Here is a 23,797-nt window from a genome sequence, read left to right as displayed (position 1 = left end):
TATGGCCCAAATGGATGCATGCAACTCAGTAATATGTGCCTGAGTCACCCCTGTTCAAATGGACAATGTGTTGTGAGTCCTTTATTTTTCTGGGATGATAGGGTACTTGAGAATCATAATTTTAGTTTCACATCTATGCAGTATGTTTTCTATGATTCATGAATTTTAAGGTAAGGCTTAAGCTTAGGATAAAGAATTGTCTATTACTTTCAAATGAAAGGTAAGTAGTAACTTTAGTTCCCAGGAAAAACCAATGTGTTTATTTTTTCCCTCAGTGATTTACAAAGCATTAAAACAAAGACTAAAGTTTGATCTAAATATATCCAACTTATACTTAGCAATCACCATTTAAATGAATTAATTAACACAACGTAGGCTCCTGGAAGATGCTTGTGGCCCACTTCCTGCTACATACATCACATAGCACCACTGTTCTTTATTATTCGGGTTGATTTGTGTTTATTGTGTATCCATTTGTTTTATGGCATTATGTTTTTTCTTTCCTAGGAAACAGCCTCTGGTTATCTTTGTAAGTGTGAACCAGGTTGGGCTGGTGTTAACTGCACAGAAAACATCAATGAGTGCCTGAGCAACCCCTGTTTGAATGGGGGAACTTGTGTTGATGGCATTAATGCTTTCAGTTGTGAATGCACACATTTCTGGACTGGACTTCTTTGTCAGATTCTCCAGCAAGGTACACTCAGCATTTCTAATACCACAATTGCTCACAGCTTAAAAGTGTCATCCTTTAATGAGTCCTATTGCCGATTCTCTGCTGAGCCTGCTTTTTTTTGTCCACTTGTTCAAATGCTTAGAATTAAGTCTTTCCTTACAGAAATTGTATAGAATTCACAAGGTAAATACATATATCTCAATTTGCGCCAAAAGAACCTTTCCTTCAAGGGAAAAAATTAAATTCGTATTTGCTGTTTTCATTACATCCACTCAGAAAGCAAAATATGCTAAGGAAGTTTTCTACGGGAGAGTTTTTTCTAAAACACCCATTTAATTTCCCTAGAATATTCCATTTAATTATGTCACTCTCCTGCTGTAGAATATAGTGTTTCACTATTGCCGGTTGAATAAACGTTGGCACTGTTTTTCAATTATCCTCTATGACCAGGCCTCACCCCATCCATCTAAATTTATTTTTCACTAGTTCTCTAAAAATAATCCCTAAAAACCAGACATCTTTCCTTACCACCTGACCCCATGTGCCTCCATGAATATTTCTCCTGTGTTCCTTTATTCCAGATATTTCTTCCCTTAAAGCTCTCCAAATTTCTTCTTTGCTTCCCATCCGAATGTATGGTCCCTTAGGAGTACTTCACATTCAGCCTCCTCCATAAAGGCTCTTCTGACCGCTCCACCCCTCGCTTATTACTCCTGACTCTGAATCAGCACATTTACTGAGATTTTACTATGTGTTGAGCACTGTGGGAGACCCTGTGGAGAAATAAGAAAACATAAAATACAGTCTCCACATATTATCTGCTTCGCTTCTGAGTGAGGAGACAAGATGAATATAACATGGCAGAGAAGAGACAAGAACTAAAGATAAGAACTAAACTGTGTTGGGTCAAGTCAGGTATCACAGGGGCAGAGAGAATGGGAGCCAGAGAAAACACGAAGAGGCAGGGAAGCATATGGCAGAGGTGAGGAGACATCAGCTGGACTTTGAACGAGAGGTGGGATTTGGGCGGATGTCAAAGGAAAAGGGGGACAGGGAAAAGAAAGAACGGTAGGGCTTTTGTCTCCAACATTAATTATTTAGACTTTCTAAATGCTTCAGCCGTGGGGTTAGAGTTGCCTAGCCTCTTCCTTTTTGGGGTTTCTGAGAAGCACAGCTGACTTTCTCTTTTTCTGCAGTGTGTGGAGGGTCCCTCTCGGGCATGAATGGGAGCTTTAGCTACCAGGTCCCTGATGTTGGTTATGTTCAAGATGTGAACTGCTTCTGGGTTATCCGCACTGAAGAAGGAAAGGTAAGTAGTGTCTCCTGTGCAACGTGTGTTGCATTTATACACACGGATATGTAATACGTGTATATATTACATGAAGTACACAGAGTGATAATTCGTGTCATATAGTGAGGACTTAGTAAGTGTCAGGCTCTGGGCTAGATATTTTACATACTTTTCTCTAACTTTACATTAACTCTTTGAAATAACTAAGAGTATCATCATTTTATAGATGAGATAATGGAAACGAAGAGAAGCTAAGTAGTTAAAACACACACACACACACACACACACATTTCTTAGCTGGTAATTGGAGTAGTCGGGTTTTAATCAAGTTTGGTTGTAAAGTCCATGGTTTGTCCAGTATAGATGATTCTCTACATGGGTTGGACAACGATAAGCCAATGATTTGTAAAGTCATGTTCTTACTGAGACAGTAGTGTTTGATGATGATCACTTGATTATGTTGACTATTATGCAAAAATGAGAACTGCTATTAAGATTATTTTCTTATCAGTGTCTTCTCTGGGCCACTACATGTGTCAATGTGCTGTGCTAATTGTTCCTTGTAGATTATATCATTGTATTTTAACTCTCATAACTCTAAAACATAAGAATTTTCATCCTCGTTTTACATACCAGGATGGAGCCTATGGCAGCTGAGAAATTTGTCCAGAGCATGTGATTTGTAAGTGGCTGCAGTGACTGGAACCCAGGCCATTCAGCACCAATGACTATAAACCTCTTTATGAACAATCTTCACATTAAGATCTGAGCCTAAGGCTTTTAGTGCTTTTATCCCCAATATTAATTATTCAGTTTTTCCAAATACTTATTTCTCAACCAACTTGTAGACTCATTGAAATAAAGTTGTATATCTGAATATATAAGGTTTTCCTTTGCAGTCATATTAACTTTTTCCAGCAAGCTAATGTACAAGGTCAGAAAACATTTTTTCCCTTGAGAAAAGAGGGCTCTTTGAGGCCTGGTAACCCCACAATAGAAAAACCTCCAAAATTAATTTCCTACTTGGTATGTTAATTTCCTTCCTTCCATTTAGTTTTCATGAATTCTGTTTCCTGACATTGAAAACATTTTTTTCAAGAAAAAAGTATTTTGTGAAAAAAATTTGTACTTGCATTATTAATTTCTAAGAAAATTCATTCTGCTTTTCTTGATTATTGTGATTTTCTATCTTTTTATCCTCACCATAATTTATATAATATAGTGGAGATTATGTACAAATTGGAATAGTTCAATTCATGAACAATTTATTTGATTTTCATTGGAATTGCTTCAAGGGCAAACATAATGTAAAAATACCCTAGCACAGAATTTAAAAAATGTCCCAATATCCTTTTTCATTAGTTGAATGCTTTGAGGCTTTGGATCATAATGGAAATTAAATTCCACAGCCTTCTTTTGGTTGTTTCGCTGTTTTAAATGAGGTTGATGCTACAAAATCTTTTATGTATAATTAATTATCTTACTCTATTTGTCTGTACATTCTAACATTTTAACTTGGAGACACATTTTTGTCTTTATTCTCTCCTCCTTGTATGCTCAGAACTCTTCATACCACCTTTCCCCATTCTCCACTCTTATTACTCATCTATTAATGATATGCAACCACTGAAGACTTGCAAACTTCACACATGCCTACACTCTGCCTACTCAGTCCACACCTGAGGCTGCCAGTCTGGGCTGGACATCAGTAGCTTGCTGAGAGGTTTAGAGACCCCCTAAGGAATCAGCCTCTCTGGGGTCAGTGATGAACATCTCTGTGCATGCTACAGGTTATTCAGGCGATCAAGGTATAAATTCTTGTGAGTGGTAAATTAGTTAAATTTAATTCAAGGTAGATTTTTCAAATGTCCAATGTATTTTATTGATTTGTCAACTATACATTTGAAGTAACTTTGTTTAATGGACTTAATAATATAATGAAAGCTAGGTAAATCTAGTTCATTAGTCCATTGAATACAGCTCAAGGGGTATAAAGTTTCTGTTATCCTAGTTGAATAGTTCTACAGATCTGTGCCCTTCAAAATTGTTAAGAACGTAGACTGTGTTTTAGTGCACACACACAAACACACAGACATACACACACACAAAATAGACAAACACACACCCCAAAAAAAAAAAAAACCTCTAGGTGGTATTAGATATGTCCATTACATTGATTGTGGCAATGGTATCATATGTGTTTGCATATGTCCAAACTCATCAAATCATACACATTAAATATGTGCAGTTCTTTGTATATCAATTATACCTCAATAAAACTGTTAAAAATCTAATTAACATTAAGATTTTGGTACAGTTGATTGTGCATCTGGGGGAAAAAGGTGGAATTTTAATTTTATCTCGCATAAAAAAAAGTTTTTGATATATTTTGATATTAGTTGAAGTTAGGTTTAAGCAGTTTTTAATGCAAGTCATTTAATAAGTAGAATTTCCATATGTATTTGTGGATAACTAGGAAATTATAGGTATATCTCTTGAAGTGACTCACTACATATGCCTCCTAATGAGTGGGAGATGTCCTTTAGAATTAACACGGAAATGAAAAATAACATATTGTGGCCTTTATGCTTTTAGGTGCTGCGTATCACTTTCCCGTTTTTGCAGTTGCAATCAGCGAACAATTGCCCACACGAGTTTCTGCAGATTTACGACGGAGATTCCTCCGCAGCGCTTCAACTCGGAAGATTCTGTGGCTCCAGCGCCCCGCGTGAACTCCTCAGCAGTGACAACACGCTCTATTTCCATTTCCATTCTGAACTTTTGAAGAATGGGAGAGGCTTCAGGATAAGATGGGAAACACAGCAACCGGGTGAGTGTGAACAGAGAGAAAAATAAAGAAAATCTTGAGGTTATTAAAAAAAAACTTTTGATCAGTAGCCAACTTTTGGTTAGAGTAAATGTTTGGAGAGTCAGTACATATATATTTTTTTATAATTATTTTTAAATCAAATAAATCTATAATGAATTTGTACTTGATTTTGTGCTCGGAAATAACAGAATGTGGGTGAAATGGAAGAGATTCAAAAACATGAGCCTTCATGGGTCCCATATGAAATTGATGAACAGCATATTTATAAGCTCCACTAGTGAATTACTGCAGGAATGTCGTTGAAGACACTGTCCACGCCTTCACTCAGTGTTCCTCATCTTAAGGACCATTAGATAATTTTTTTTTTGTGGCTGTTTTTTGTTTTTGGAGCTCTATTAAAAATTTTTTTTTTTTTTTTACTGTGAAATTTTTAAAATGTAGAAAGAACAGTATACCAAACCTCTAATCTATTTACTGATAAATCTGTGGATCTATTTCTGGAATTTTTCATTTTCAATATTGGTCTACTTATCTATCCTTGTGCCACATTGGCTTAATTACTGACACTTGAAATCTGGTAGTGTACATCATCTAATTTTGGTCTTTTAAAAAATGCTAGATCCTTCACGTTAGAACTGATTTGTTAATCCCATCCCACCCCCTAGTCTACTGGGATTTTGTTGGCATTGGATTGAATCAGTAATCAACTTGAGAAGAAATGACTTCTTAAAAATATTGACCCTGCCAACCCATGAACATGGACTATCTCTGTATTTATTTAATTCTCTTTTAATTTAACTTAGCAATGGTTTATAGATTGTGGTGTTTACTTATTCCACATCATTTGCTAGTTTTTTTCCTAGATATTTGAATGTTAAATGACATTATGTTTCTAAGATTTCATTTTCCATTTATTAGTATATTTGTGTCTTATATGAATGAGGTTGAACATCTTTTCATATGTATAAAGGCATTTGAATTTTTTTCAGCAAACTCTGTTTATGTCTCCATTTCTTTAGAAGCTCTTCATATATTAGAGATATTATTAACTTTGTATTTTATATTAAACATTTTTCCCAGTTTGCCATTAACATTTCACTTTTCTTATGGTTTTTAATTTTTTTACCCATAGGATAATTTTTTGAGTACTAAGTTTTGATAAAGTCTTTGTCTGAGCAACTGAGATGTTTTCTCATTAGGAGCAGTGAGAATCATAAACTAATTTGTGTCACTTTTTGCCTCGGCAGCAAAATTTTTCTTTGAATAACCTGCATAGCTATGCAAATCTCATACTTTGCATATCTGAAATGCCATTTAGTTTTTTCTAATTTATATTTACTGCAGTCTAGATTTTTATTTAGTATTTCTATTTTTCAATTTTGCAGTAGCACTTCTCATAAGCCACCACAGGTTTTTTGTTAAATAAATGTGGGTATTAATAAAGAAAAGATCCTTACAGTCATTGATATGCAACTTTAAGGGCTGGTGGGGTGTAATGGAGAAGGTGGTGGAGTCTGAGGGCCGGGCCCAATCCCTCACTTGCTTCATTCCTGGGCAAGTGGCTCAACCACCATAGAAGAAATTTGAATTTATTCACTTACAAAATAAATGTTTTGACTATATCATAGTGTTAAGAAACCTTCTCAAATGAAAATTATGTAGTGCTTAACTATTTTAATGTATAAAATGATCTGATTTGTAGAAAGACATAGAAGCTGACAGAAGTTTCAAAATTTTGAAATAGTTAATATACAGAATGAATCTCCCTCAAAGTGGGAAAAAAAAAATCTATCGTCCCATTATTCATCTCTCAGACAGTTCAGCACTGTCTTTTAAATCATATCTCACCATAGGATGGCTGATAAGCATAGAGCTCAACACAGGGGTGATTCATTTATTTGTCAATTGCTAGTTCTAGATTGATAACGTTATCAAACTGGAAAACCGAAGGTCTTGTTTAATTTATGAGGGCATCCAAAACTATACATAGTTATTTAAATGAAGCTCGGCCTTTCAGAGCAAAGGCTATGACCATTCTTCATAAATTATAGCTTGTTTACAAATGTAAAGTTATTTTTTCTTCCTATTTTAGAGTGTGGAGGTGTCCTGACTGGTACATATGGTTCTATCAAGTCTCCGGGATATCCCGGAAACTATCCCCCTGGAAGAGATTGTGTCTGGAAAGTCATAACCAGTCCTGGCCTTTTGATAACATTTGCTTTTGGGACCCTGAGTCTGGAGTACCACGATGATTGCAGTGAAGATTATCTTGAGGTAAACAATTGTGTTTAGATAGAACTTATCATAATATGATTAGAACTCAGGGAACTATGGTTTGGTGATGCTCATGGATGACCACAATTAATTAGCATTAGTTGGATGTATTTTTTAGTATACAGCCAATGTCTAAATCTTACTAAATCCTTATTTTTAATAAATGTGCCCACTTGTTACTTCTTCTTCTGGGTTCCATTTGAATCTGGGAAAGAGACTGCCTTGCTGGAATATATTGATAATTGTCATTGGGAGGTGAGGAGTCAGCCTGTGTTCCTCCTTCTTACCTTTAGTAAATGATTAAAATATAGAAGAAGGAAAAAGGCTGTTATATTCAAATGCCATATGCATATAGGTATAGGAAAAATTTTGCTCTCCATTTGTAGACTAAAAAGATCATTGAGAAGATTGAGTTCTTATGTTTTTTTTATCTTATCCCCATAAATCTCAGTACCTCTCATCGTAGTGATAAAAGACAATCTGCTTTTCCAAGTTCCTTAGAAAAGAATAAAATGCTATGGAATTATTCATAAAGGAGAGAAGGGTATGACCATCAAACAGGGATGTCCACAAGTTAAAGTCATTAATAATTTAGCAGTTGTAATGGATTCGAAACTTTTGGGAATGACTGCACAATCTACCTCTTCCTGGACAATTTCATCAACATAATCTTTTCAATGTTGACATTAAAGTGAATTTTCTTGGAATTAATTTTCAATAAATCCCATCAAATTAAAATTACAAGCATTTTTTTTCATTCCTACATATTAATTTGGGTACACATATATTAGAAAGTATCACTCATTCTGACAATAGTGAAATGCCTCTCATTTCTCTTCAAGCTACAATATTGCAAGGAATGAGTTAAATATAGGAATCAAGTAATGCTGCCCTATAACTCTGCTGCCAATAAAAAAAGTAATTTGAATGGATACAATTGGGCATATTAAAAGATTATTTAGTCCACTGATGCCTTGATGTTTTATGTAGTACAGAATTTGCAATTATAACACAATTATCGAATGGTTAACATGATTATTTAATAGATTTAAAAAAATTAAAAAAGAATTTCTAAGGTCACATTTTTATTGTTGTGATACTTAATTACTATTAAAGTTGCACTTTTAAAATTTATTAAGCCATATTTCTATTGTGTCTAATCTTACTTACTTTTTCCACCTCTGATTTTCCCAAATACCTAGACCAAGTTGTGAATCAATTGACATTGCTGGCATTCAATCTATTTTCTTTTTCTGGATTACTGGGGATTCATAATTGCAAAACAAATATCTGGGGCGGGGAAACCTAGGAAAGAAAACTTTGAAATTCGTTACATTATGAGAAAAATTCAAAGTATGTTCCTCTAGTCTCCGAACTGACATGCAGACAGCGATAAGGCATCAGGAGTGATGGGAGAAGGAGCCCACCCTTTGTGGAACCCCAGTCTTGTGTCGGATGCATATAGAAATGAAAACCTCCCAGGCCCATTTCAAATGATTGGTTTTCTGAAGTTAAGGTACGAGATGATTTGGTTTGCTAATATCCGACCGTTAGAGCTTAATGATTCAATTTGTCGTTTCAGATTCGAGATGGTCCTTTGCATCAGGACCCTGTTCTTGGGGAATTCTGCAGCACTCTCTCTGCGCCGCCACTCCAGACCTCAGGTCCCTTTGCCAGAATTCATTTTCACTCCGACAACCAGACGAATGACCAAGGCTTCCATATCACCTACTTAACATCACCTTGTAAGTAACCTGATAATTGGAAGCTTAATATGAATGCGAAGTTCAGTGCTATGCTTATATCTGGGTTATTTTTTACTTTCTTAGACTTGTATCTTTCTTAACATGTATTTAGAAACATTTCTCTCATAATGCCAGATTTTTCTTTATCTTTCCAATGCTCTATTATTAATGTTATAATAACCCTCGATCCCTAAATTATGAGATCGACATTATGGTGGATAAGTGTGAGGCACCTAAAATTCAATAATTCAGACATCTGTTCCCTACCTGTTAATGTTTTGTTATGAGGGAGGTTAGTCATCAGAGAAATGCAGTCTTTCCTAAAATTTGTCAGGTTTTATAGCTATTATGCCTTTAATTGGCATTCATACCTTAAAACAAACCAACAAGCCAACAAAAAACAATGAAATGCTCTATGATTTTTATTTTAGGGGTTTATTTTATTTTATTCTAAATAGACATCATTGTGCATTGGTGAGAATTCACAGGAAAAACACTCTTTATGTCTCAAGATCAGGGAAAATAACAATGAACATCGTTTCACTGGTCCTCTTTCTCCATTTTCTTTGGCTTCAGACTGAATCTGCAGCCGATCTTCTGTAAATTGTGTAGTCCATACTTGTTTTGTGTGCATATCGACTTTCCCCTCACCACGTCTTACTGTTCTGTATTTATTATTCCTTTAATCTGATTCATTTTTATAGTTATATATTTTATGTTGTTACATTTATTTCATAAACTGCCTCAGATTTTTTTTTTGTTTTGGAATGAAGGAGATTATAAAAGCATTTTAAAAGCAATTTGTAGAGAAGGATGTTTGTTAGATTGGAATTTAGGTCACACATCTCTACACCTGTTTCTTTAGGCACTCCATGGGTGTCCCACGAACACACACCAAACTGGAAATCTTATGATTAGATAAAAAATATTAATATATAAGCCTGTACAAGGTGAATAAAGTGGGTTTATGTTTGCATGTATATGTGTATGCTTTTAAAAATTTTATCTAATGCTTGGAAGCCAGAGGACTAGCCATCCACGTGACCTTTCCCTTCTCCTGTTCTCGTCAGTGGACCCGCCTTGTGGAGGAAACTACACAGACCCAGAGGGTCTTCTCTCTCTTGACTTGTCTGGACCTTTCTCTCACATCATTCAGTGTGTCTACACTGTAGAGCAGCCCTTGGGAGAACAAATACAGGTCAACTTCACCAGCGTGGAGCTAGAAGGCCAGAGCAGCTGTTTTCACACTTACATCGAGGTAACTTTTACTATTCGGTGCCCCTTAGATGGTTTTCAGAGTTTTTCTGTTCTGGAAAGCAGTGGTCTTCATTTGGTTGTTGGGCCAGCAGCGTCCAGGTCACTTGGATGATCGGGGTGTTAGAAATGTAATTCTGTACCTAATTCTCAACTAATCGAACCAGGACCTCTAGCAATCTGTTTTAACAGGCCCTCCAGATAATTCTGTAGCAGGCTAGCATCTGAAAACAACTGTTCTAGAGAGTATGGAAGAATTTGCCAAAAACAGATCTATGGATGGTGAAATGGGAGATTGGTAATATAACAGCGAAGGACAAAAATGAAAGCTGGCACTAGAAGCTCAAAACGCTATAACGCTAAATTACAAGCTATTAAACTGAGCCCTGATAAGTAAGTTGACTGCCAGTAAGTAAGATTAATAGGATTTACTAAAAGGATACAGATTTCCGAGATTGTCCAGGACAGTTTTATAGGTGAAGGAACTCAACTGGAGAAGTAAAAGGATTTGCCAGGGCGAGCCAGCTAGTCAGTGGCAGAGAGTTAAGTTAAAGCGTTGAATAACTCTTGTTTAAAATCTAACTCTTGCTTAAGTTTCTTTTTCTTCATTGGTTCTGCTTACTCTCATTCAGAAAACTTCAATTCTGATTTAAGTGTGTGTAATGGTTTTAACAAGAATATATGAAACAAAAAGGCAGTTTTTGTTTGCCTGGCCTAGTATTTCTTTTTGCTTAATTATTGGTCAAGCCACAAATTAAAGAGCTGAGCAAGAGAAACAAAACGGTTCTGTTGAGCGCAGTCATTTTATATAAATTCAGAGAGGCAGTGACAATTTTGTTTGCTGATGACCACTTCATTTTCCCAGGAAAAACTTATATAACCTCTTGCCCTCTTCCCTCCTTGACATGTAGAGAAAGAGAACAAAGAATTTTAGCAAAAGATCTGGACTTAGCTGAAGAATGATACCACAGCAATACATTTTTTTTTGAATTCAGAGATTTTTATCTCAGAAGTGAGATGAATATGCATATTTATTCGATTTATGTTTTCTAGAGTTTCTCATAAAGTACATTAAAGTTTCACACTATGGAGCAATTTTAGAAATTTTTATGTAAATAAAAATTAAATTTCCAACATTTTTTTTTACTTTGAGAACAGTAAAATTAGCTCACATTTAGAGAATGCTTACCATGCACCAGGTGCTCCTCTAAGACTTCAAAATACTGTAATATATTAAGTAGATAACAATTACTGTCTTCTTACTGCCTCTTGGTACATGCTTTACATAAGTTAATGCATTGAATTTTCACAATAGCCATTATTATTCCTATTTTGATAGTAGGAAACTGAGGCCCAGAGAAGTTGTTACATGCTCGTGGTTGCACGTCTGAGGAGCAGTGGAGCTGAGAATCTAATTTAGTAGTTCCAACTCCTGCCTTGAGCTTATCAGTTCAGAAACAGCCAATGAGACCCTTTCATGGTTGGCCATCAAAGTATCAATATTCTGATGTACCCATACACACACTCAAAGTCTTAATCAAGTTTCCCTCAAGGCTCGTTGATGAAAAAATGAAATAACTTTATTATTAGAAAGACAAGTCATGTATAGTAAGTTGAATAATTGAATAGGCTTTTCTATTATATCCTTAGCCATCTTAAAGGAATGCAACCAATTGATTTGTAGAATTTTAACACTATCGAGGACCTCAGAGGTCATCTAATCTAAATCCTTAATTTTACAAATGAGGAAATTAAGGTCACAAATGTCAAATTCTAGTTATTGTTACATAGGATTTAGATGAACCTACATTGGATTCTATGTAGACATATATTGATTTAGATCAAAGTTCTTTGCCATTAAATCAAATCTATCTATTGGGGAAATTTATGAACTAAACTCATTTTTAAAAATGTACATCCACTTTTTTTTTTTTTTAAGTGCTTCAGTCAGTGGGCAGGGACAAAAGCGATACTAGAACCAAATGCAGATGGCATTTTATATGACTCAACGTATTGTTCTCTACAATGACGGTTTTATTTTTAAAAGGTATGCCCCAAAAGTGAAATGTTTAAGCAAAGGAATGAAAAAAAAAAAGGTATTTCAGATAGATTGGTGGGTTAAAAGAGAGACTTTGCCATTTACTAACTCTGTTTATGAGAGAGACCACCAAAAAAGAAAGAATGAAGAACAGAGAGGGAATTCTATAGACATGTGAAAGAATGATAATAGGGTTTTTTCTTTTGAGTGTGACTAGATGCACTTCTAAGAACCTCAGATCTCATTCTGTGGTTCTGGTCTTTTTACCATGTGAATATATCCTTTAAATGAAGATTAAGATAGCATTGCCTAGCGCATCTCTTTTATGTATAGTGTGGTTTTGAAAGACTTCTACTCAGTAAGAGAGTTCCATAATAATTTATTTCAGAATCAAATTTAACTTAAAAAGATAATAAATGTGGTATTGCTCAGACCCAGTGTAGCATATCTTTCATTTTCTTTTTCTTTTAACAAGAAGCACACATTTATGTATTAATTCTTGAATTTATATATTTCTCTCAACTAAATTTTCTACTGCTAGATGCACATTGCCCACGGGTGGTGCGATGTGGCTGGTAACAAAAGAGTATAGCAGAAACAGATCAACTGTTAGTTCATCTATTTTTGTCTAAGAGAGCTTTAAAATTGTATAGAGCAGTTCAATGAATGGGACAGAAGCATCTTTCTAGAATAAAAAGCAGAACCCCTCATTAATATTTCATAAGTGATGGAAGCCTTCACTGAGTGAAGATCTCTGAGTGAAAGGCACATAAGGTAGTAACGAAAGTTTAATTTTTAATCCCAGAGAATGCAAGTAGTGGGTTGAATAGTAATTTCAGAAGCCTATATAATGCTAAGTAAGGCTGGGCTTGAAATGAGATGAGGAAGGAAATGAATAGAGTTGTTCACCCCACCAAATCTCCTTGACTAATCCCATATCATCCATCTCCCACCCTGGCCAAGACTTTGGGGAAGTAAAAAGGGAACACCAGGAGAAAGACTGATAAGAGGAGGAGAAGGAGAAGTACTTTCTGAGGCAACGAGAGGGCTTCTGGAGAAGTTCTTTCTTAGAAGTGGAAAGCAAACGGAAATAAATGGCATAGAAATTTGAAAACTGTAATTAATAAGATAAGCAGAAGTAAGTATCATTAAATTTGGTTTTTGAAAAATAGGGAATGCGTACCTATTCTATAAGTGTCATTAAATGACAGATTAATCATATTTTAGACCTCTTGCCAATCCCAGTAAATTCACAAAGAAGCAATTGTACATGCATCTCTTTATAATCCAATACAATTAAAAATTATTGGTAAAAAAAATCTAAAATGTCCAACTACTTGGAAAGCTATAAATGCCCTCCTAATTAATTACTGGGTTAAAGAAGGAAGTAGAAAATGAAATGAAAGACAATGTAAAAAATAAAGAGAAAATGCTATGTATCGAAACCTGTGAGACATGATGACATGCAATTTGTATGTAAAATCTTTAAGATTTTAAGGAAGGAAACACAAAATTGGGAAAGGGGAGAGTATAAGCTGGAACACTGAAGACTGATCTCTCTGAACTTTATCACCTCCTCCCCTCTCTCCTTTCTTCTCCTCCCCTCCTCCACCACTCCCAGCGGCCCCACACAGCATTCCCTTCTCCAGTGGTCTGGAGAAGAATTCAGATTTACAAAGGACTTCCTTTCACGCTTTGTTAGGCGTTGAAACTATTCAGCTCCAGCCTTAGGAGGGAGGGCTGTGACTTGGTCTGCCTGAAGGTACTCGTTATGCTCAAGGGGCCGTGCTGGTCAGTCTCATGGCTGTGAGTCACGGAATAGTTATTAAGGGTAAAAACCCAAATGGCAGAGAAAGAATAAGACCTTTGACAACGGAAGCTGGAATGTAGCTGCAGCAAACACACCAGAGCAGGCCGAGGAGTATTGTTTTCTAGTGAAATATGATATTCTATCGTTTGCATTCTTTAGCATCCTGGATTTGAGTTTCTGGTAGAGGCTGGAAACATTTGATTAGTTTCTTAGCTCTGCTGTTGTCAACACAGTTTTCCCACAATTGCCCAGCCATCCTGGTACTCTTTCATGAAGTGATAAAATATGCCATTGCTCAGGTGAAATTTATTGTCTATTTTTATCTATTTTGCTGTAATATTTAAGAAAAGACCAGACTTAAAACAAGAGTTTGTTTAGAAAGTATCATAGTGTAAACAAATTGCACCACTTTGATTTTCTTTGAACATAAGACTCATGATGCGAAGCCGAAGCCACTCATAAGGATTGTGCTTCTTCAGAAAGCTGGGATTTTTAAAAGGTCTTCTGTGAACCATACATGATTGATGAAGATTTCCTTTAAGGCAAAGTGTTGACAAAGTGGGAGCCAGGAAGAAGACTGAGATGAGAGAACCACCCAGTTTTGATTCTATTCTGTACGATAGATCCTCCCTGTATGAAAGGAGTTGTGTGCTCATGTGGAGACCGCAGACCTGTGGAACAGTGAGATGGAGAGCAGTGAGAGGAAGAGGCTAGGGAAAGGGCAGCACTCAGTCAACGATGCTACAGTCTCTTAGGACAAATCGAGAGGATGGCTAGTATTCCCTCACATAAACGAAAACAATATTGTGTGGAAACATGATAAAGAACTTCAGCTCTCTGTTTCACTGAAGGCCAGATATTTAACATCAGTCAGCCTCAGTTTCCTTGTCTGTGATAGGAATAGTAATATTACTTTTCAGTAATAATACTATTCTATTCTCAGTAATAACACTCATCTCAGGAGAATTAAAAGAGGTCATTCATTCATTTACCTATTCCTTCTCTAATTATTTATCAAACAGCTTAGATTCCAGGCACTGCACTAGGGAATGGGTGTGTAAAATAGACAGTAAACAAGCAAGCACACAGCTCCATAATTTCAAGGTGGGAAAAGTATCATGAAGAGAAGAAACGCGACTAAGAGTAACAAGGCTACTGACTTGAATGGAATAGTCAGAGGTAGCTCCCCTGAGGATGTCACATTTTGAGTCTGAAGATGAGAAAGAGTTAGCAATGCAAAGAGCCAAGAGAAGGAGGATTCTAGGTCAGAGGTGCCAACCATAGCCTTAGAGACTGAACTGAGGAAAAAAAAAAAAACAAACAAATTTGGCAAACTCAAAGAATTAGACCAGAATCACAAAGGAGAGGAAGCTAGAAGCAAGAGTTAGGCAGAAGCTAGATCTTATATGGCTTTGCAGATGGAGGTAAAGAATGTAGCTTTGCTAAAAGAAAAGAGAAACGATGTGAGCATTCTTAGGACAGTGCCCGGCACACCAGTGAACCGTTACTTGAAGTTCACATGTGATTATTCTGATGACGATGATGGGGAGAAGAAGGTGACATACTGGAGTTTGCAATCACGTAAGAACATACTTCCAGGTAAAACTAAACACGTATTCCTAATTATAAAAAAGCAGACTTAAAAAAAATCATAAAAAAATTTATTGATAGAGATATTAGAAGGGGCACTAAAAAGCTTTAAAATTTCATGGGGCGTAAAATGCTTTAAAATTTTAACAATGAAATCATGAAACATAGTAATGAATAATGGAGGATAATCACCTAAGAAAATAATATTTAGTCCCCATGTATCTCTGTCATCTCTTATTCTCTCATTTGGAGAGGGGCCACATCCACTTTCCTGTGCAGCCAGATTAACCTACGGCTAGTTTCCAGGATCGAGGGGCATTTCAGCCTGAAGCTCACTTCACAAGAATCCACATGTTAAACACTACTGTAGGGCAGCGTTCTGTTTACAGCTCTTGATTGAGTCAAGCCCAAGTACCAGCATGTTTGGTTTGCTGTGAATTAAAATTTAATGCTCAAATAGATTATTTTATGTTGTTATATAAAAACAAATCTAGATACATAGCAGATACAAACAGATGAACACATGCATTAAGATGTGGCTTTGGAAGCTGATCTATGACAGATGTTAAAGCTCACTGCTGACTGGGCTCTATCTAGATCTCAAATTTAAAATTTCAGAGAAACTGTGTTTTTTGGCCCAGTTAATTTTAGTTGTTGCTGCAGGCTAAAAATCATGGGTCACAGGTTATATATTGAGTCTTTGGGCCTGCAACAACCAGTGTTTGCTAGATGAATAAGGCAACCGAGGAAAAATCTGGGCCTGGTTCGCAGAACACTAGAATATCGAATTGTTTTTTTTGTCATTTCTTTGCATATATGACCCTCTATAAAGAATGAAATTGGTGTAACGCCTCTGTAAGTGACTGTAACATGGCTTTGCCTGCTTTCTTAAGGAAAAACTCCTTGTTAATACAAAACAGATTCAAATATGTGTCATCTTTCTCTAGATTATGCTGCAATAACAGACAATAACAATAAAACATTTTAAAAAGTAGCAAAAAGAATGTCTGTGGCTTACAACAATGTACATTTATTCCTTGTTCATGTTAATATGTTGCTTGGGAGTCAGTGGCAGCTCTGCTGATCTGTCCCCTGTCCAGTCAGTCCCTGGGCCTCTGGCAGATAAGAGGTGGTTGAATCATGCAGTGACTCCCAAAGCTTGGAGATTATTGGTATGTCACTTCTGCTCACATTCTGTTGGGCAGAGCAAGTCAAGCCCACAGTCAGTGGGAAAGATAAGTATTAATTCTCCATGAGGAGGACTCGCAAGTCACACAGCAGTGAGCAAGGGAGTAATACAGTCTATCCCAGTGCACAAGCGCAAAGCAAAGAGGGTTTGTTTTCTTTGGTGTGTGTGGAGGGGTGGGGATAGGGGAGGGTGTTGCAAATTCATAAGCCCTAGAATATTGAATGAGAGATATGCTGCAAAAGTATTCGGGGTCACTTTAGAGCATTTAATGAATTTTATTTGAATGTCTTTTTCAGAGAGGTTGCAGTTAAGGTATTGCCGTGTCTGAGATCCAGGGAGAATGCAGGCTTTCAGAATTAATAAGGTTTCATTTTCACAGAGAGAGAGAAAGGCAGCCAAAATCAATTGTACCTCTAGGTTTAGGGCCCTGGAGCACTATAAGTTCCTCTGCAAACATTTGGACCGCAGCTGCCTTTCTCCTTGCTAACGCCCTTGAATTTCATTAGTGAGGCCCAGGGGAATGGCCTAATTTAGCCGGCTCTGATGCTATTTGGCTGTTTTTCTTCCTCCTTGTCATCTTCTAATGGGCAAAATAGAAAAGAGAGACTCCTATCTTAGCAGAAGGGAATGGAACTCTGGAGGATTAGAGAGCAGGAAGATAATCTTGCTCTGTGCTTCATGCTTTCTGGTTTCTAAGAACTGTTGTATGTCTGCATCTCTAACAAAAATTCAACCACCATACCCTGCCTTGAAAATGAACGGATCAATAAGTATTCGTCTGTGTTTAAGTGCTAAAAAGAACACAAAAATTTTCTCCTTCTTCAGAGATTTTCTATTTGTTTAGCATGATATTTAGCATACCTTTATGACAGTATGGAAAAAATTTGTGTTACAGCTTATAGAAAGGAACTGGTTTGGTTAGTCATTGGAGAAGCATGTGATTTTAATGTCTGTGTAAGACTATCATATGGCTGTACCATAATTTATTTAATCACTCTCCTATTATTAGACATTGGAAATGTTTTCAATTCTTGTCATAGAGCATACTTTGATATGGATCCTTTGCCTGTATCTAGAATGATTTCCTTACGATAGAGTTAGAAGTGGAGTTATACGGTCTGAAACTATAAACATTTTGAAGACTCTTGATACATACTGGCAAATTATTTTCTAGAAATTTATACCAGTTAAGGATGGGAATAACTGTTACTATATCCGCCTCGCCCCGCACCCCCGCCACCTCCTAGCTCTGAGTATCATACTTTCAAAACTTTCCCTTTTTTGCACGTTCTTCTTGGCTTGGATAATTCTTTAAATCTCAACTTAAAGGTTATCTTTGCTGAGAAATATTCTATAGCCTTCTGTATGGGTTCAGAGTTTTGAATTAAGCCAAGGGTTTTCCACACTTTAAGACCTTTTTATGTAACCCTTTCACTTTTCTGAAATGAAATTCATAGATGATATAACATCACTACACACATTATATACAAATATATAAAGTTATAAGATTTGGGAGAAAACAATTCAAAAAATATATTTAGTTTAGTATGTTAAAAGCCTGGGCAAGCTGCACTTGAAGATGAAGTAGTAAGTTGTTTGCTCCCTGAATTATTAGGAATGCCACAGTGCAAACACAGGCTGACATGGCTGTGCAGGTGGGTGACAGATTTTCTGAAATGGGGACTAACTCTTGGCAGATTTCCAGGAGAAAAAAAAAGAACTTGCAATTTACTCTCTACTTGTAATCCTGGAAAATTCTGGGTATATCATAATTGGGCAAATGTATTTTGTATTTAGTATGAAAAATAGAGCTAGATTTCACATTTAGTAACAGAAGTGTCAGTAATATGTATGTCACATAGGACAGTGGAAAATTCCCATTGTGTATGACAATCTCACATTTCAGTGTATCTTTAGTATCTTTAGTCCCTAGCCACTAAATGCCTAAAAATGGAATGAATTTATTTTTCTAGAACTGTGTTTAGGATTTTTGTATCTATATTAATAGGTGAGATCAATCTATAGTTTTCATTTGCATTATCTATGTTGGGATTTCGTAAGATGATTCTGAGAAAAATTAGTTGGGAATTGTTCCATATTTTCGGATGTTTTAGAACAAACCATATATGGAAATTATCTGTTCCTTAAAAGTTTAAAGTAACTTACCAGGTACAACATCTGGGATTTTTTTGTAGAGGAAGTAATTATTAGATAACATTTTCAATTTTATCTATGGCTGATTGTCTATTCAAATTTTATCGTTCCTAAGAGAATTTTATATTTTTTGTGAAAATAATCATTTCAAACATTTAACAATATTAGCATGAAGTTCTACATAGAATTATCATATTAAATAGATTCCTCAGTATCTGTATATTTGTGTCACCTTTGTCATTTTAAATGTTGCATATTTGTGCTTATTTTCTTTTCTCTTTATTTTCTTTTACCTTTATTGCCAAAGATGTCTTTTATATTCCCATCCCCTAACCATGAAAAACAGTTCTTGAATATATTTATCAATTCTACTTTCTTTTCTATTTTATTTGTAGTTTTGCTTTTATTTTTACTTTGTTATTTCTCATTTTAATACTTTCTTTTAATTTTTAAGTCGACTCTTAGAGTCTCCCGGTCTCTCTTTTTTCATGTACTTTTCTGTTTTTCTTTCAGTAACGAAAGCAGTTTAGTCTGTGACTTCTTTTGATTACAGATGTGGCTAAAACTTGCATATTTTCATATGTTGTCTTCTTCACACTTTTTGTTTTCTGAATAGTCCAAAATTGTACATTTATTTCCTCTTTGATATTGTGGCAATTACTAGGAAAACATTTTTTAAATTCTTATGCTTTTGGATTTTTTAACTTAAGATTTTGTTATCAATATTTAGTGTTATTGCATTGTGTAGAAAATGACCTGCTGACTACTTTCAGATATAAGGTAAGTATGTAACCCAAATTAGATTCTAACTCATTTTGAATCTGCCATTTTCTCCTCTCCAAATAATGCCACTGCTGCCAAGGTAATTTTGTTGATTGAGAGTACAGTAAATCCATTTTATTTTTCTGTTTAGGTTAGAGATGGTGAAACTTTACTTGGAAAAGTCAAAGGCAATGAAACACTCTCTCCCATCACATCTATTACTAATAATATCTGGATCAGGCTTAGATTGGATGCTTCTGTTGCAAGAGCTAGTTTCAGAGCTATTTATCAAGTTGGTAAGAAAACACATGCCTTAATTTTTAAATACCTAAAATTCTCTGATTGTAACACTTTAATTTCTGGAAATACTTTAGTCATTTTATGCCCACAAGTGTCAAAAAAAAATTCTAATAGTAATGTCACATTTCATTATATCCTTGTGTGTAATTAGACTTAGCAATAGCATTAAGGGAAAGGATTATTTCTTTCTGGACGAACATTGCTATTATTTTTATATTTACAGCCTGTGGAGGTGAGTTAACTGGAGAAGGGGTCATTCGCTCGCCCCTCTATCCGAACGTGTATCCAGGAGAAAGGATCTGTAGGTGGACCATCCACCAGCCCCAAAGCCAGGTAGTTCTTCTCAACTTCACTGGCTTTGAAACTGGAAGTTCTGCCCTCTGTGATACAGACTATGTTGAGGTAAGAGTAAAAAAATTTGAATATTTGTATTTGATTGTATATTATAAAAAATACTGTGTCATACTGTCTTCAGATCAGTTACATGAAACAAAACTAGTTTGTACAGACCGCTATCACTTGTGAATATAGATATAAAAATCCTCAACTACTAGTTAACTGAATCCTGCAGGATATAAAGAGGATTATACACCATAACCAAGTGGGATTTAGCTCATAAAAGGCAAGGTTGATATATATCCAAAAATCGGTTAATGTAAATGAAAGAAGAAAGTCACACGATTACCTCAATAGATACTGAAAAAGCACTTGACAAAGTCTAATACCTTTTAATGATAAAAACATTCAACAAACTAAGAATAGAAGGGAACTCTTCTAATCTGCTAAAGGGCATCTGTAAAAAAAAAACAAAACAAAACCTACAGCTAACATTATTTTAAATGATGAAACATTAAATGGTCAGTAAAAATACAAAGATGTCTGTTTTAACCACTTCTATTCAATATTATGCTGGAAATTCTAGCTAGGAAGCAAGGAAAGGTAATAAAATGCACCCAGAATGAAAAAGAAGGAATAAAACTATTTATTCACAGATAATATGATCTTGTATATAGAAAAATCATAAGAAACATACACACACATAGTATTAGAAGTAATAAACAAATTCAGCAAGTTGCAGGATACGAGATCAAAATAGAAAAGTCATTTCTTTTTCTATACATGAGCAATGAAGAATTGGAAAATGAAATCAAGGAAACAATTCTATTTACAGCAGCATGAAAAAGAATAAACATTGAGGGATAATCTTTAAAAAGACATGTAATACTGTACTCTGAAAACTATAAAACATTGTTGAAGGATATTAAAGACCTAAACAAATGGAAAGACATCTCATGTTCATGGATTAGAAACCTTAATGTTGTTAAGACGGCAATACTCCCAAATTTATCTAAAGAGTCAATTCAATCCTAGGCAAATTCCCAGCTGTCACTTTTGCAGAAATTCACAAACTGGTTGTAAAATTCATATGCAAATGCAGAGAACCAGAATAACAAAGTATTCTTGAAAAAGAACAAAATTAGAGGGCTCACACGTTCTGATTTCAAAATTTAGAACAAAGCTATGATAATGAATAAGTGTGTTATTTAAGTAAAGATAAAATATGGAACAGAATTGAAAATCCAGAAATAAATCCATACTTTTATGGTCAATTGATTTTTGAAGAGAATGCCAAGACATTTCAATGGGAACAAAATAGTTTTGTCAACAAGTGATGCTGAATATCTACATGCAAAATTATGAAACTGGACCCCTGTTTTATACTACTCATAAAAATTAACTTAAAATGGATTCTAGACTTAAATGTGGCTAAAACCATGAACTAGTAGAAGAAAACATAGGAGTAAATATTTGTAACCTTGGGTTAGGCAAAGCCTTCTTAGATATGACACACAAAAAACCAAAACAACAGAAGGAAAAATAGAATAATTGGACTTCATCAAAATTAAAAATAACCTAATTTTAAAAATGGTCAGATAATATGAATATACATATATTTAAAGAGATATACAAATGGCCAATAAGCACATGAAAAGATGCTCACCATAAATCATCAGGGAAATACAAATCAAACCACAGTGTGATAGTGCTTTACACCCACTAGAATGGCTGTAATCAAGAAGTCAGATAATAACAAGTATTGCCAAGGATGTGAGAAATTGAGTGCTTTTATACTTGTACCCTCCTAGTGAGCATGTAAAATGGTACAGCTGCTTTGGAAAAGAGTTAGCAGTTCCTCAAATATTTAAACATGGAATTATCATTTGATCCAGCAATTCCACCGTAGGTACATACCCAAGGGAAATAAAAAGATATATCCACACAAAAATCTGTACGTGAGTTAGTACAATCATTATTCATAATAACCAAAAAGTATAAACAATCTTAAGTGTCCATCAACTGACAAATGAATTAATAAATGTGGTGTGTCTATACAATGGAATATTATGTGACATTACAAAGGAGTAATGACATATGCTATATAACATGGTTGAACTTTGAAAACATTGTATTTAATGAAAGAAGCTAGTCATAACAGACCACATGTTGTATGATTACATCTATTTCAAATGCAGAATAGGCATTCTATAGAGATAGAATGTAAATTAGTGGCTGCTTGGGGCTGAAATTTGTGGGGAATAAGGAGCGATTGCTAACAGGCATAGAGTTTCTTTTGGGATAATTAAAATATACTGAATTTGAATTTTACTATATTAATACAAAAACATTTCAGAAATAATTATTCTTGAAGCAATCTTCCAAAATAAATATCTAACAAAATAAATTTGAATATATCTTTTTTACTTAGATTGGTAGCAGTTCCATTTTGGGTTCTACTGAAAATAAAAAATATTGTGGCAGAGACATACCTTCATTTATAACATCCGTGTATAATTTTCTTTATGTCATATTTGTGAAAAGTTCTTCTACCGAAAATCATGGTTTCATGGCTCACTTCAGTACTGCAGATTTGGGTAAGTGATTGACACTTCAGTTTTGTCTCTTGGGTTTATATCAGAATAAGTGAACAATGGAAATAAATTATTATGAAAAATTTATTTACACTGTAGATGTGTAGCCACCTACACTGTAAAAATTTTAAGGTATATTCAAAGGCAAAATATATATTTCTTAATCAGCACATAGCAATAGTTAATTGATATCTATTAGTAAGAGAAAACTAGATTATCTGAAGTGGCATATGAGACATTTTTCTTTTTGAGCTTTTAAGAGTCTATGATCAGATTATTTTATTTTGTATTTCAGGTAGCTTCTTGGTTACTTGTTCTGATAATTTTATTTTTATTTCAACAGCATGTGGAAAAATTCTTACAGAGCTAACAGGAACCATTCAAAGTCCTGGCCATCCAAATATCTACCCCCATGGTGTCAACTGTACCTGGTATATATCCGTTCAACCTGGCTACCTGATTAATTTGATATTCAGAAGATTTCATCTGGAGTTTCATTACAATTGCACAAGCGACTATCTGGATGTTTATGACATTGGTTCTGGGACATCTCTTGGGAGGTGAAATTATTTAGTTTTTTGTTTTTTTTTTTTTTTAAACACAAAAGTTTTCTTGCTGCAATGAAGGAAGTATGTTAAAATCCACATGTTGTGTTTTAAAAACCAGGTGAGATCAACATGCTTCTCAGTGACCATTTCTGCTTGGCTACTCTGTAGCACTGGCCTTTCATAATTAAGTTTTGACATGTGTATACATCATGAAGGCATCACCAAAATCAATATGCTGCACACATCCATTTCTCCTACAACCTTCTTCCTACCCATGCTAATTGTTCATTTCTGCCCCTCACCCCCATCCCTATGAAACCACTAACCTGTGCTCTGTCACCATAAGTTTGCATATTCTGGAATTGTATAAAAGTGGAATCATACTATGTATGCTCTTTTTTTTTTTTTT

At 35.1% G+C, this 23,797-nt stretch overlaps 1 protein-coding gene across 1 annotated transcript in view; it reads left to right on the top strand.

Moving 5' to 3' along the window:
- The window catches only part of CUBN (cubilin), a 248,376-nt gene that overhangs the window by 19,052 nt on the left and 205,527 nt on the right, over nt 1–23,797 (top strand). Inside the window, 11 exon segments of the mRNA XM_023533142.1 lie at nt 2–72; nt 508–694; nt 1,870–1,982; nt 4,560–4,794; nt 6,887–7,068; nt 8,651–8,813; nt 9,884–10,071; nt 19,762–19,906; nt 20,134–20,312; nt 22,678–22,843; nt 23,184–23,400. Of these exon segments, the coding sequence (XP_023388910.1) occupies nt 2–72; nt 508–694; nt 1,870–1,982; nt 4,560–4,794; nt 6,887–7,068; nt 8,651–8,813; nt 9,884–10,071; nt 19,762–19,906; nt 20,134–20,312; nt 22,678–22,843; nt 23,184–23,400 (1,846 nt within the window).

The sequence above is a fragment of the Pteropus vampyrus genome, unplaced genomic scaffold (genome assembly GCF_000151845.1).
Source record: "Pteropus vampyrus isolate Shadow unplaced genomic scaffold, Pvam_2.0 Scaffold96, whole genome shotgun sequence".
In the NCBI taxonomy this organism is placed as follows: domain Eukaryota; kingdom Metazoa; phylum Chordata; class Mammalia; order Chiroptera; family Pteropodidae; genus Pteropus; species Pteropus vampyrus.
This window is presented reverse-complemented; position numbering and strand designations above follow the sequence as displayed.